We start from the raw sequence: 13,291 nt of genomic DNA, 5'->3' as shown, positions 1-13,291 counted from the left end.
TAAAGCACCATCTAGAACAGGCATGCACAAAATACAGCAGGTTTACATGTTTGGAAAATGTAACGGTAACAAAAATATTCGAATTTTTCGAGTAAAGGTTTGATCGTGTTTTACTTAAAATCTCAATTATCGACATTTCTGTAGCTTTTTTTTAAAAAATAGAAAATATTCACCTGTGCATATTAAACAAGTGATTCAGTGGATTTGTGGATGCCACAAAGAAATGTACTGGTCTGCTTTAATGTTTCACAAAAGACAACGATCACAACATTGTTGAGATAACATTGGGACCATAGAAAATTACGGTTCCAAATCACTTCCACTGTCCATTACTGAAGCCAGCTATTTACACCTGAGAATGAGCACTACACATTTTCCATTCCCATAGTTGTCAACGCTAAAAACATTCTTTGTACCAGGTTAAAATACACCATCTTTTTTTCTGCAAACTCACATCTTTAAATCAACCTATTCTAATTTTATTTACATGATTATCTTAATCATTTAATTATTCCAGAAGGTAAACTATAACCCAACATTCAAGAAATTGATGCAATAGCAAATGTAAGGCGGAATGTAGTATTTGAAATAAAAGTCAGATTAATGTTTGAAAAACCTTGAGATTTTTACCATCCATCTCTTCTTGGGTGTGAATCGCGTTCGTACCAAATGTACACCAACGTCAAAGTGAAGCACATCTTGAAAGAAATTGGATTTTTGTCCACAATTTCAACTTTAACTTTTTATTACTGCATTCTGCAGATCGAAAATATTCTTTTGTGAATAATCCATCAAACTCAAGGTTACCAGACTCCCTGGAGAATTGGCTATCCTTTGCCACCACACTTGCAAATCATTAAAAAGATAATGTATGGAACTTAATTAGCACATGCATGTTGTATGACATTGCAGCACCAAGATCAAACCAGATTAAATAGATTTCTGAATAATGGCAGGAAGTTCGCCAACTGGAGGTGGGTTGTACTTTTCCAAACGCATCAGTCGTCGTAGAATATCTTGGCTCTGCCCTGGCCAATTGTAGACATGTGTATTTAGAAGCCATGAAGGAACATGTTTCTGAACAAAAAAAATGAACAAGAACATTTAATAAATAGCAGGAAGAATTCGCAACCTGTTAATCACATTCCTAATTAATCACTATACTTTAATCAGATCTTAAATAAACATTCACATTTCATTCCTTCTCTATTACATGAACATACCCAGGTTTTCCCACAAGGTAGAGTTTGTAAATGGAAATGTATAATGTTCAAATGGAAATGTAGAATTACATTTGAATTCAGAACAACTGATGAAAGAATCAACCTCTGGCATTAGTCAGTCAACCCTCCTCAGTCACGATTCCACTTCTAACTTCCAGCAATGTGCCCACCCATATTCGGCCCACTAACAGCTCCCTCATACACACCCCAAAGCAGCACAAAATCTAAGTATAGGTCATCCAAGTACAAATTTGAATTCCTATATTTTCTTTTCCTCTAAACCCACTCATGACTCATCTCTTACATTTCCCACATCTATCACAATTGTTTGTCTTGACTAATCTCCTCCTCTTCCACCAACCCCCCCCTACACTTGTCACATACCACCTACTTCCTTCTTATCAGCCATCTCCAACACCCTTTTCACTCACCTTGTACTCTCCCCAGAATTCACAGTTCTCTTTAAACACTTCACCTATCTTCACTCAAAACATATGATGTTAATGTTTAGCCGTTCCAAGAGAAGATCATCACTAGCCACATAGCCTGCAACTCTCAGGTCCTGATCCACCCAGGTCTTCTCTCACACATCTTTTTTTTCCAAATTCTCCTGTTACCTAGTTTCTTTCCCCTCCCCAACCTGGTCCCTTCTGCCCACCCTCCCTCTGTTACCTGTTACTTCATCACCTTCTTTTCTCAGCAGTTCCTTTGTCATCTCCACTGATCACCTCCCAGCCCTTATAAATGATCTCCACCCTTCCCTGCTCCACACAGCTCCACCTGCCTCTCAACTGCTCCTTAGATGGGTCTATGTAACTTGCCAGCTCCCGCCTCACCTCTCTCACTCCTGATGCAAGGTTTTGTTCGACATGTCAACCATCCCTTTGCCTCCCAGCTGCCTGACCCTCGGAGTTCCTCCAGCAGCTCATTTTACGCCACAGGCACCAACATCTGCAGCACCTTGTGTCTTTGTCGCCACCTATTTCTTTGTATTTCTAACACATTTGGGGGGGGGTTTAAAAAATAAAGCAAGTGAAACATGACTGGCTCCTGACAAATACAAACCTTGATTCAGTGAAGATGGAAGGAAAGCAGTCCTCAACATTTATTATTATGGCATCTCTCAACCAGGCCAGATTCAGGCTAATGGTAAACAATTGGAGTCATGTTCGACAAGACAAGCAGGGTGACTTTAGGACAACATCCTTAATACAAATATTTTCAACTGTTTAATAGCCTTCCCAGTAAACATAAGCATACTGATGTGTGTGTACATAAATGCTCCAGCAATTTTATGCAAGAATTTATCTTGTGTTAAATTTGGGATCAGACATGTTTGCTGGGAACAAATGCACTGGAGAATCTTAGCAGGTCATACAGTCTCCATAGAAAGCATCAATTTCTTCAAAACATTTGACAGCAATGTTTTCAGCAGGTCAAACACAAACTCTGAAAGTCCCCATCTACATCAGTTCCTTCTTCGCCCAACACCATGATTTCCATAGCCAGGAAGTACTTCTGGACGCATGCCCAAATACCTCACTTGCCTCAGTCTGCCCGTCTTTGTGTAATAATGTTCTAGCATTAGCCCTTGGGATATTTTGTGATTTATGTAATTCCTTCAAATTTTGCTTTGTGGGACTTTTAAAAAGGATTTAAATAATCCCATTTGAAAAACAATCTGACAACTTCAATTTATTATTACTAAATTTTAATTTTTTGAAATAAGTTTAGTCTAGTGGTTCTCAACCTTTTTCTTTCCACTCACATACCACTTTTAAGTAATCCTTATGCCATCGGTGCTCTGTGATTAGTAAGGGATTGCTTCAGGTGGGATGTGGGTAGAAAGAAAAAGGTTTAAAATCCACTGTTTTAATCGTACCTCATTGACTCGTTATGTGCACGGTTTCATAACTCCAAAGGAAATGGGCCAATGACATTTTTCCTCAAGCAAAATATTTCAGTAACAATTGGGTTTAGAGCAGTGATTTCCAACCTTCCCTTCCCACTCACATCCCACCATAAGCCATCCCTTACTAATCACAGAGAACCGATGGGATAGGGATTACTTCAAGTGGTATGTGAGTGGAAAGAAAAAGGTTGAGAACCACTGGCTTAGACACACAGCACAGTAACAGGCCCTTTCGGCCCATAAGCCCATGCTGCCCAATTGCACCCAGTTGACCTACCACCCTGGCAAGTTTTGAACAGTGGGAGGAAACCAGAGCCCCCAGAGGAAATCCACATAGACATAGGGAGAATGTACAAACTCCTTACAGATAGCTCCAGATTCAAACTCCAGTCACTTGCGCTGTACCAGTGTTGCATTAACCACTACACTAACCAGGCAACCCTTCAAATTCAAATGACTACTTTTCTTCCCTGGACTAAAAATGTCAATCTGTATAATAAAACTTTGGACATGTTAACAGTTTAAAATCATTATGACTGAGTTTGGTAAATCCTTCATTACAACTTCATCATTTTAAACTTCAGAGTGGTCCTCTTCCCTTTGAACGAATTGTAGCCTTTCCTCTTGTGATCTTACAGCAAACCATGCCCCCAAATCTCTCCTTGCATCCACTTGTTGTACCCAAATTTTGTTTTATGTTTACTTACCCTGCAGGCACCCGGAAAGATAATGGGAACAAATCGGAAATTCTTGCTTCCATTCTGGATAAATTCATTTTGGAGCTGCAATAAATAACGGTCAGAACAAAGTACATTAAAGAACATTTCAGAGATGAGGTTTCTCACTGCATTTAGACAACGTGGAAAATGAAAATATGGCCTGTCTGAAACAAAGTTCAAAATAACGTTTTCAAAACCTGTAACTTAACATGTCTATAAAATTGGCCTCTCCCTCCCAATCAAAATCTGGATATAATTTTGTTTTCTTCCCAGCATGTGCAAAAGGCCAGTGGTGAAGCAGTCGTTCATTTTGCAGGCCTAACAATACCAGAACTCTCAATTCAAAGCCTACTGTCGCAGCTGTGGAATTTCAATGAACAATCTGAACTTAAACACTGTTCATGAATAGCAATCAATGTAAAAGCACCTATTTTGCTCATATGTGTCGGTGGATAAAATCTGTTAATCTTTCCCAATCTCGCCTACGTGCAATCCCAATGTAGTTGACTCCTAAATGTCAGTTCAAGGACAAATGAGTTTGGGCAAATAAATGCCATCCTTTCTTGGCGATCCACCCAAAACATTGAAAATTTGAGCAAATCCCTCATAAGTAGAGAATAGATCACGTCACCAACTATGGGTCTACTCCACTGCACTGCCTATTTCACTCAGCATTAGCCAAGCTTAACTGTTCCAAGGCAAGGACACCATAACTGGCACCGATCACTCCAGGCTGTTGAGCAACTAGGTAGAACAATGCATTTCCTGCAGCTTTGTGTGTTCTTGACTAATAATGGAGACTTTTGTCCACATTCCCCACTTGTCAGGAAGCCACTGCATTTCCTGAGAAAACTGAAGCAGGCAAGGCTACCGGCCACCATCGTGTCAACGTTTTACCGGAGCACTATTGAAAGCGTCCTGACCAGCTACATCACAGGCTGCTGCAGACAAATAGATCAGAGGTCAATCCAGTAACCGTAAAAGTGGTGTCGCCTCACGCACCCACCCACCCCTCCATCCCACCCCATCAACGTGATCTACTGGGATCGCTGTCTGAAGGGAGCTCTCAAAATCATCATCTTTCAACTACTCCAACCAGGATAGAGATACATTAGAGCCACCAGACTGAGAAACAGCTTCTTCCCGCAAGCATTGAGAACACTGAACGACCAAAGGAACTGCTCACACCAACCTTCTGATGATAATATTCAAGGAACCAAATTAAAAAAACTACTTGGCCTTCATAGTTAAGTTTGTCTGTATGTGTGCTATGTCTTATTGTGTGCCTGCACGTTTTCCATCAAGGACCGGAGAACTTCATCACTTTGTTCTTGTGCAATTGGATGATAACAAACTTGAATCCTCATGTCAGAAGGTGGTCAAGATCATGATAGGGGTCATAAAGGCAACTCTTTCGTAAAGAATATCGATTGCATTGGTTTGCAAAAAAAAAAAAGGAAGCAGTGGGTTCTATTTTGGGCATTAAATTTAACAAATTATGAATGCACTCAGATTTTAATATTAGTTTGCAATACACCCATACATGAATTAAAGCTGTGTAAAGCACCTGGAGTACAGATTAGCCATGATTTTATTGAAAGCCGGAATATGCTTTAGAGACTGAATGGTCTCTATTCCCAAGTTAAACACAAGGTAAAGTATCAATTAGAATAAATATGGAAACAGCAGAAGGGCACTTGTATCACATGCAAAGAATAAACAAAGTGAATTTGACCAGATGATTTGCTGATACATCTCTTATCCATCAATAATGGCAGCTGAAACAAATAAAAATCCTTATGTCTTTTCCGGTAGATCTGGACAATACATAAAATCTCCATAAAGTACACAAGGAATCTAAAGAAAATGGGCAAAGACAGATTGGTGAGCAGACATTGATAAGAGTTTAAACTTGATTGGAATTGAAGGCATGCATATGCAGTAAAACCCCTGGTGTCTGGCACCTATGGGGTTTGGTGTATGCTGGGTAAATTAATTTTCTGCTAGCTTGAGATTGCGCGTTGTATGTTTAGCAAACTAACGTTGAGGTGCGCCAATTTTAAACATCCGTATTTTTTTTTACCTATTTATTTTCCACAATTTTTTTGCCGATTGCTTGGATTGCATTTCATGGGGATTTTGCTGTACTAACTTGTTGGCAGGAGTCACTAGTAGCCAATAAGTATGCAAGGAGAGAGGGTTGATAGGAAAATGCAAACAGTAGCTGAGGAAACAGATTTAGGGGAGAAATTAATGATTCAACTCCTCCCCCCACCCAAAAAAAAATCAGATAGCTGTAATTACAATAAATTGGCAGCTTACCTGCTTGTAAATAAAGACAGAATTCAACGAATGCTCATCATTCTTCAAGTCAAAGTTCTGAGAGGTAACGGCTTCATAGTATTTTGGGCTGATGACGATAATAATCAGGTACCCTTTCTTCAAATGCAAAGTGAAGCCATGAACAAAAGTAATGAAGAACATGGAACACATGAAGAAAGAATGTAAGGAAAATGTAAACTATTGCAAAATTGCATGACACGTTTGTTGAAACATCGAGAGAGTGACTCACATCATTTATGTATCTTTCCATCCAGTCAATTTTGTTTATACTTCGGAAGTGGTGCTCAAATACATCAATCTAAAAAGAACAGGTTGAGTTTAAATTAAATCATTGTACAGCTCTAGTAATTTTATACTGCGGCAGCCCCTCGCGGTGTCTCACAAAATGAAGGACGGATGCCACGCAAGGCCCGTGACACTGCCCTCCCAATTGGCCACAACTAAAGGAGCCTAAACTGGCTCATCAAGGAAAGCAGATCGTAAATGCACCAATCAGCGCAAAGGGGGCCTTGACCCTGCCCCTCAGCTTGAGAATAAAAGTGGGGCTGTGAACCCAATAAAGCTCAGTGTTAACTACATTCAACTGGGGTTCGTGTCGTTCTTTGAGCTAACCTGCATACAGCTATCTCCTCTCCTGTGCTATAGGTTTCCTGGAACCATACCCTGTAGCAGCCAGCTACAATATGTTATTTTTAATAAGCATATATTTCTCTTTCTCTCGAGTCTGCATCTGTCAGCAATGAAAGAACAGGGTCTGACTAACTTCCTGTTTTTGAGCAAATGTTGACACTATTCCTTTAATTCTTACATCAATTTGGGAAGTATTGTGACAAATACAGGAAACTACAGACAGACAATTACAAAACTGCCAGTAGTCTTTTTCTTTCAAAAACATATGAGAATTCAAAGAGCAATGAATTTACAAAACACCATGCAAGTCAGCCATAGCAGACATATGCAGAGCATATCTACCCTGTGAAATGAGGGCGATAAACTAATCTTGGTCTGACCACCATTTTGTTCTCATCTAATTGGGTTAACATATTTGATTGTAGATTTTAGAGAAAAATTTGTCTCTCGTGTCAAAGACCAGCATGATGGTGAGTGAATCTTAATACAAACTAAATTATCTCAAAGAATGCGTGTGTGTGTTTCCTCCCCACGCCCCCAAGAATCCTGGAATTGTTCTTTTTTTAAAATATTTTAAGAAAATACAGAATATAGAACTCAATGAATATAATAACAATAATACCTTGAATATAAAAATCACAGAAAATCATTTACAAGATCCAAAAAAATAAATAAAATAGGAGAGTCCCTCTTCTCCCAGCACCCCCTCCCCAGGTTGGAAAAAGGGGACAGATGGCAGGGCATAGAGGGAAATAAAAAGAAAGAACATAGAAAAGAAAAAGCAAAAGGAGCAAGGTTCGACATCTCAGAGTCACATCATTTTAAAAGTATTACATTTCTGGCTCTTGACAACACAACTTTAATAAATTTAGATTTACTTCTGGAGAAGTTAACACATAATTGCCAAATACCACCCCCCCCCAAAAAAAAACAATTCCAGATCTATTTTTAATAAATTCTGTGATCGGATTTAACCAATTTTGGAAAATATTAGGCCAATCTGTTAGCTAATGCTTTCACTATTATTTTTTAGGCCACTTTAATAGATCTCTATCTTTTTTTTAAATCAATGTAATATTTGCTGTTGAAAAAAATTCTGGGAAAGCATGGGTCTTCTCAGCCTGAGTCAGTACCCTCATAAAGGGATATTAATTTTCTTTATAAAATTCAGGGGGAAATCCATCATCTCCCAGTGATTTATTCACCTGTAGAGAACTTAGAGTTTTCTCAATTTCATCCCTAGAAAAAGGGAATTCAATTTTTCTTGATCATGATTCGAATTTGGACAAGAAATCATCTATTTTGAGTGGTTCACCCAAAGATCCTGACTTATAAAGTTCAGAATGAAATTGTTTAAAAATCTCATTGATTTCATCGGGTTTAAACGAAATCTTGCCTTCCCTTGTATGAATCACATTTATAGTCCTGGAGGTTTCCTCTGCCCTCAACTGCCAAGATAAAATCCTGGAATTGTTCTTAAACAATTATGCATAATGTATTTACACTTCTAAGTAGCAAGTCAAAACGACATCTACAAACATATTTACATTTAAATAATTATTGAACTTTCAAGATAGGCTTTCCACCAAAAGCCAACACCTTACTGAATGAATACAGCATACAGGTAATTTCCTTCAGTGTAAAAAAAAAACATTTCTATCAAGTCAACAAAACTGTAGACTTTAAAATACTTTTGCTATCTTTTCTAACTAGAAAACAAATTATTTGGTCACAAAACTTTGATACAAAACCAATACCAAATAAACTGCTACTTATTCAGCAAGAGAATTTCTGATGGGGCTTGATTTCTTACCCCCTTCCCCCACCAAATGAAAAGTTTCCAACACTCCAACTTATTAATTCTCCATTAAATATTAAAAGGAGCAAGGTTCTTAATTTAACTGAAAAACGTGCAAAACAAGAACCAACAATCTGCCCTTCAAAAGATATTCACCAAAAAATTCAAATTAATTTTGTAAAGACATTTAATTGTCAACTCTGCAGACATTGAATATATAAGAGATGCACATTTACAATCAACCTGGATACTTCTGGTTTGTGTTTCCAATTAAATAATCCAAGTACCTGTATCGACAAGATTTGCTCTCATTAGCAAAGCAGAATGACTAGGACTTATTCCTTCAGGTTTGATTAGCAGTCATCAATGTACCCCCTCTCCCACCCCACCCCCTCTCCCACCCACAAGCACCGGACAGCAAGGACGCAAGTGGAGACTGCATAGATGCAAGGAGATATTGGCACAACCAACCTGTGTTTCAAATCCATTCCTGATCAATAAAGCGACGAAGTTGATGACTTCCCCAACATGCCTGTCATTATCTGTTGCATATGTCACAAAGACTTTTCCTGGTTAAAAAAAAATTAATGATTAATGTCATTAGCTCAACTTGATGTTGAGAAACCTGATGCATTTTATCCAACTTTTCAACAGGGTCTACAATCAAAAGCACCCTGGGGGCTGACGAAATAACATTTAGCTCCCACAGAAGTAGCTTTGCTTCGAGGAAAACCACATTTCCAATTTTGGCTCTTTGGGTACACAATAATGTTTAATGCAAATACGATTTCCAAGTTTAAAAATAAAATTTTCACACAGCAATAAAATACATGATTCTTCAGAAAAGAAAATCCCTTGCACCACTGAAACTTACTCTGCTCACGAGGGAGGGGCACACTGAGCGGCACGCTTGTATTGACTGGATCTGTGGGAGCAAGTGGCCTGAAAGCACATTGGACAGAACAGTCTGTTAATTACTTCTGATGAAAAATATGAAAATAATGTTTCGCACTTTCCCACCAAAACGTTCTGAATCACATTTGCAATGATGATGGAAATTAGTCTTTGTGACATTTATTACTTCTGCACAAGATAACCAGTCACCAGTGCATCGCTTTATACAAACCCCTTGAGTCTTTCTCACCATTCAGAATTTACCATTTCTTGTTTTCACAATGACCAGTGATTGGAATTATGCCCCAGACTGGGGGCTATTGAAGAATGGCTCATGGGAACCATAATTTGGGAGGCAAGAAAGACTCCCAAGAGGCCCTCGTCACATTGGAGGTTTTGATTTTTGGACTAAACTGAGGTCTTGTGCAGCTGCGGGAGCGCTGGAGGCAAATTCACGGACACTCAAAGCGACTCTGAGGGACCCTCTTTGGCTTCTCTCTTTCTGACTATAAGGGCACCGGGCAATGCTAATGGTAAACCTTTGTCTGCTTTATGGCAGAATCCAGGCAATTTTGTGTAACATTACATGTCAATAAATAGCAACTGATCTGATGAGGGTGGAGATGTTCAAAGATTCACAACTTTGAGTAAAGAACAATTTTCCACAATTCATAACACTAAAGCTCCTTTCACACTTGCGTCCCACTAAATCAGCCATTCAATGTCCTGGGATAGGAATGGGGGTTCGGCTTTTCACACAACCACTCCCAACTGGGACACTGGATGGTTTCACACTTGCAAGGAGCCATCCCTGGGGTTAGGACTGTCCTACCTTCTACTGGTGATGCCATGATGCATCGAGTGATGGTGAACCTGCCCTGAATCCTGATCAATGGTCCCACATTTTAAGACTTTGAATATAATGAAGCAATGGACTTCAGATATTTCCTTTGTGAATTCATCACCTGTCATTCTTGATTTACCTTGTACCAGAACAATTGATGGGTTTGTGTGCAAAATAAATTCAGCGGTGGTATTTCAGAATCAGAATTTACTGATATTCAGGAAACCATACACCAACAAGAAATTGATTGTTTTCTCCAGGTGATCACAAAAATAATCTGATGTATTCTGTCCTTTGCCATCTCACTTAGAGGAGTAGGTTTAACAGAAAGTAAATAACCAGCTCATGTGATATTGAGCAAGACAGATTATGAAAATTCAAATTTTATTTTTGATGACGGTGAGCAGGAGCTTTGAGCTAGTGGAGTTGTTCTAGTGAACCAGTGCGACATGGCCTGTTTCCGCTCCATAAATGGTTATATGATCATATAGTTGAACAGAATTAATCATGCCTAATTATAACATAATTAAGCATTATGTACAGAACAGTATGAGCCCTTCAGCCCCTGTTGTTGTTGTGCTAACCTATATAAACCTTTATAAAGGACCGTGGGAAAGAGCGAGCAATAAGTAAACGGCGGACAATTTTTAAACAGGGTGGGAAAGTTGGTAGTGCTATTGCGTACAATTTATAAATACCATGGGAAAAGGCGATGGAAGTCTTGCCCTCCCAGAATGCCGTGCGGCAGAGAAAGGGTTGTAGGCCCAGCTACATACATGGAGCATTCATAGAGGGGCTTCTCTGCCGCACGGCATTCTGGGAAGTCAGGTCCGCCATTGCTTTTTTTCTCCACGTTCTTTATAAATTGTGCGTTATAGCACTACCAATTTTCCCACGCTGTTTAAAAATTGTCCTCTATTTCTATTTATTTCCTCTCTCTCCCACTGCGACTTTCCCACCGCAAAGTTTATAGCTTCATTTTAATCTTTTCTTCCTGCACTCGCGCAAAAACTTGGGTCATCTCAATCCCACTATGCAATTACCCCTTTCAAACCTGCCTGATTGCCACGCCGGCGTCTGCAGGTGCCGGGGACTGTACTAGGGGTTGAAGCTGACAATCCCTAGCATGACATCATCTGATGCTGGCATTGAGCTGATACTTGCCATTTTAAAGGCCGATTGCCATTTGATTCTTGGGATCACAGGCAAGTGTGAAAGGGGTCTAAGAGTTACAGATTGCAGCCACAGTCCTTGGCACCCATTCTGCTGAGCAACACCAACTATGTTAATTTCAATAACAGCATCTTGCATTTTCCCAAAACGCAGACAACATTGGACTAGTTGGAGGGTAGTTGCTGGAAAACGAGAATAACGCACAAAACGCTGGTGGAACTCGGTGGATCTGGCAGCAGCCACGGAAGGCAATTGTCAAAAGTTTCCTTCACACTTGCCAGTGATCCCAGGAATCGAACACCAATCAGCCTTTAAAGTGGCAAGTGTGAAAGCAAAATCTGCTCAACGCCGGGGATTGCTGGCCTCAACCCCTAGCACAGCCCCTGGAGTTGAGATCAGGCAAGTGTGAAATGGGCAATTCCATTGCAGGCACTTCCTATTAAAGGGGGAACAGACCAAACACCTGCAAGGGTGGCAGTGTTCAGTGTCCCAGTTAGGAGTGGTTTAGTGTGAAAGGCCAAACCCCCATTCCCATCCCGGGACACTGAACAGCCGATTTACTGGGATTCAAGTGTGAAAGGGGTTAATGTTTCAGGTGAAATCCCCTTCATCAGGACTGGGAAGAAAAATAAAAGCTTTGGGGGGTGAGGGAAGGATGAGTGAGCAGTTAAGTGAAGGTAGGAGGGAAAGGGAGGAAAAGATAGGAATAACACAAGCTAGGTGCAGATTGGAAGGCAGAGGGTAAAGGAAGCACTCTGACTTTGTTTCATCTCACGACATCCCTTCCTTTCAAAGTATCGACATTATGAACCTACATTACACTTCTTCCAAAAGGTAGAAATCAAATCAGTACACTGCATTATAACTGTGGTATCTCCTATAAATCAATATAATTATGCAGAACTTCAGAGATTGGATTATGTCAAGGTACTAAAAGTCGCACCTTTGCTACATATTCTAATCTCCTTCTGAATACTTATCAGACTGTCATCCTTAACAAATTCTGCTTTCCTATTCTTTTTTCAAAGTTCACAATTCCCTGCATCAGACTCCATTTGTCATCTCCTCCACAATACGGAATTAAACAGGAAAACCTTCAAATGCTGGGGTTTCAGTGCAACCCACGATAGTGCTGGAGAAACTCAGCAGGTCACGAGAAGGCCTCTTGCAATTTCCAAGCATTCTCCTTAAATCTTACATCGGAGGACAAAGCATTGACAGCTTCCAGAAATGGAATTGTACAAGTGGGAGAAGAGATTTTTACCAAGCATCACATCTTTGATTGTTAATAACCCAAAACAACGTACCAAAATAATATATATTTTAAAATTTGGGCAATAAAAATGTCATTAGGTACATTGAGATACACCTCCCCTATTAAACACTCTTGATCACATAAAAATGTAGACTTTCTCCAGATGAATAATTCCAGTCTGTTATTTGTTGCTTTCCGTTTCATCTATTTTTCTTTCACATGAGGTACATCACAATAACAGGCCCTTCCAGCCCATGACCCCACACCACCAATACCCTCATGTGACTAATTAACCCAGTACATCTTTGGAGCGTGTGAGGAATCTCACGTGGACACGGGGAGAGCATCCAAACTCCTTATGGACAGCCCCAGATTTGAACCCAGGTTGCTGACTGCCAAACTAACCCAGCCACCCTACTCTTCCACTCAAATTTTATTGAATACCAACTAGAACAGCCTACATTTTCTTCCCGTTTTCACAGACTGCATTCACTTTCTGT

General features: G+C 39.7%; 1 protein-coding gene across 1 annotated transcript in view; it reads right to left on the bottom strand.

The window, feature by feature from the left end:
• Positions 1-203: 203 nt before the first annotated feature.
• traf3ip2l (TRAF3 interacting protein 2-like) overlaps positions 204-13,291 on the bottom strand; it is a 43,789-nt gene continuing 30,701 nt past the window's right edge. The window contains exons 4-9 of the mRNA XM_069888733.1: positions 9,500-9,567; positions 9,097-9,194; positions 6,427-6,495; positions 6,177-6,293; positions 3,843-3,917; positions 204-1,077 (exon numbers count right to left, since the gene is read on the bottom strand). Coding sequence (XP_069744834.1) covers positions 931-1,077; positions 3,843-3,917; positions 6,177-6,293; positions 6,427-6,495; positions 9,097-9,194; positions 9,500-9,567 — 574 coding nt within the window. The 3' untranslated portion in view covers positions 204-930. The remainder of the gene's footprint in view (positions 1,078-3,842; positions 3,918-6,176; positions 6,294-6,426; positions 6,496-9,096; positions 9,195-9,499; positions 9,568-13,291) is intronic.

Source organism: Narcine bancroftii, chromosome 7 (genome assembly GCF_036971445.1).
Source record: "Narcine bancroftii isolate sNarBan1 chromosome 7, sNarBan1.hap1, whole genome shotgun sequence".
NCBI lineage: Eukaryota > Metazoa > Chordata > Chondrichthyes > Torpediniformes > Narcinidae > Narcine > Narcine bancroftii.
This window is presented reverse-complemented; position numbering and strand designations above follow the sequence as displayed.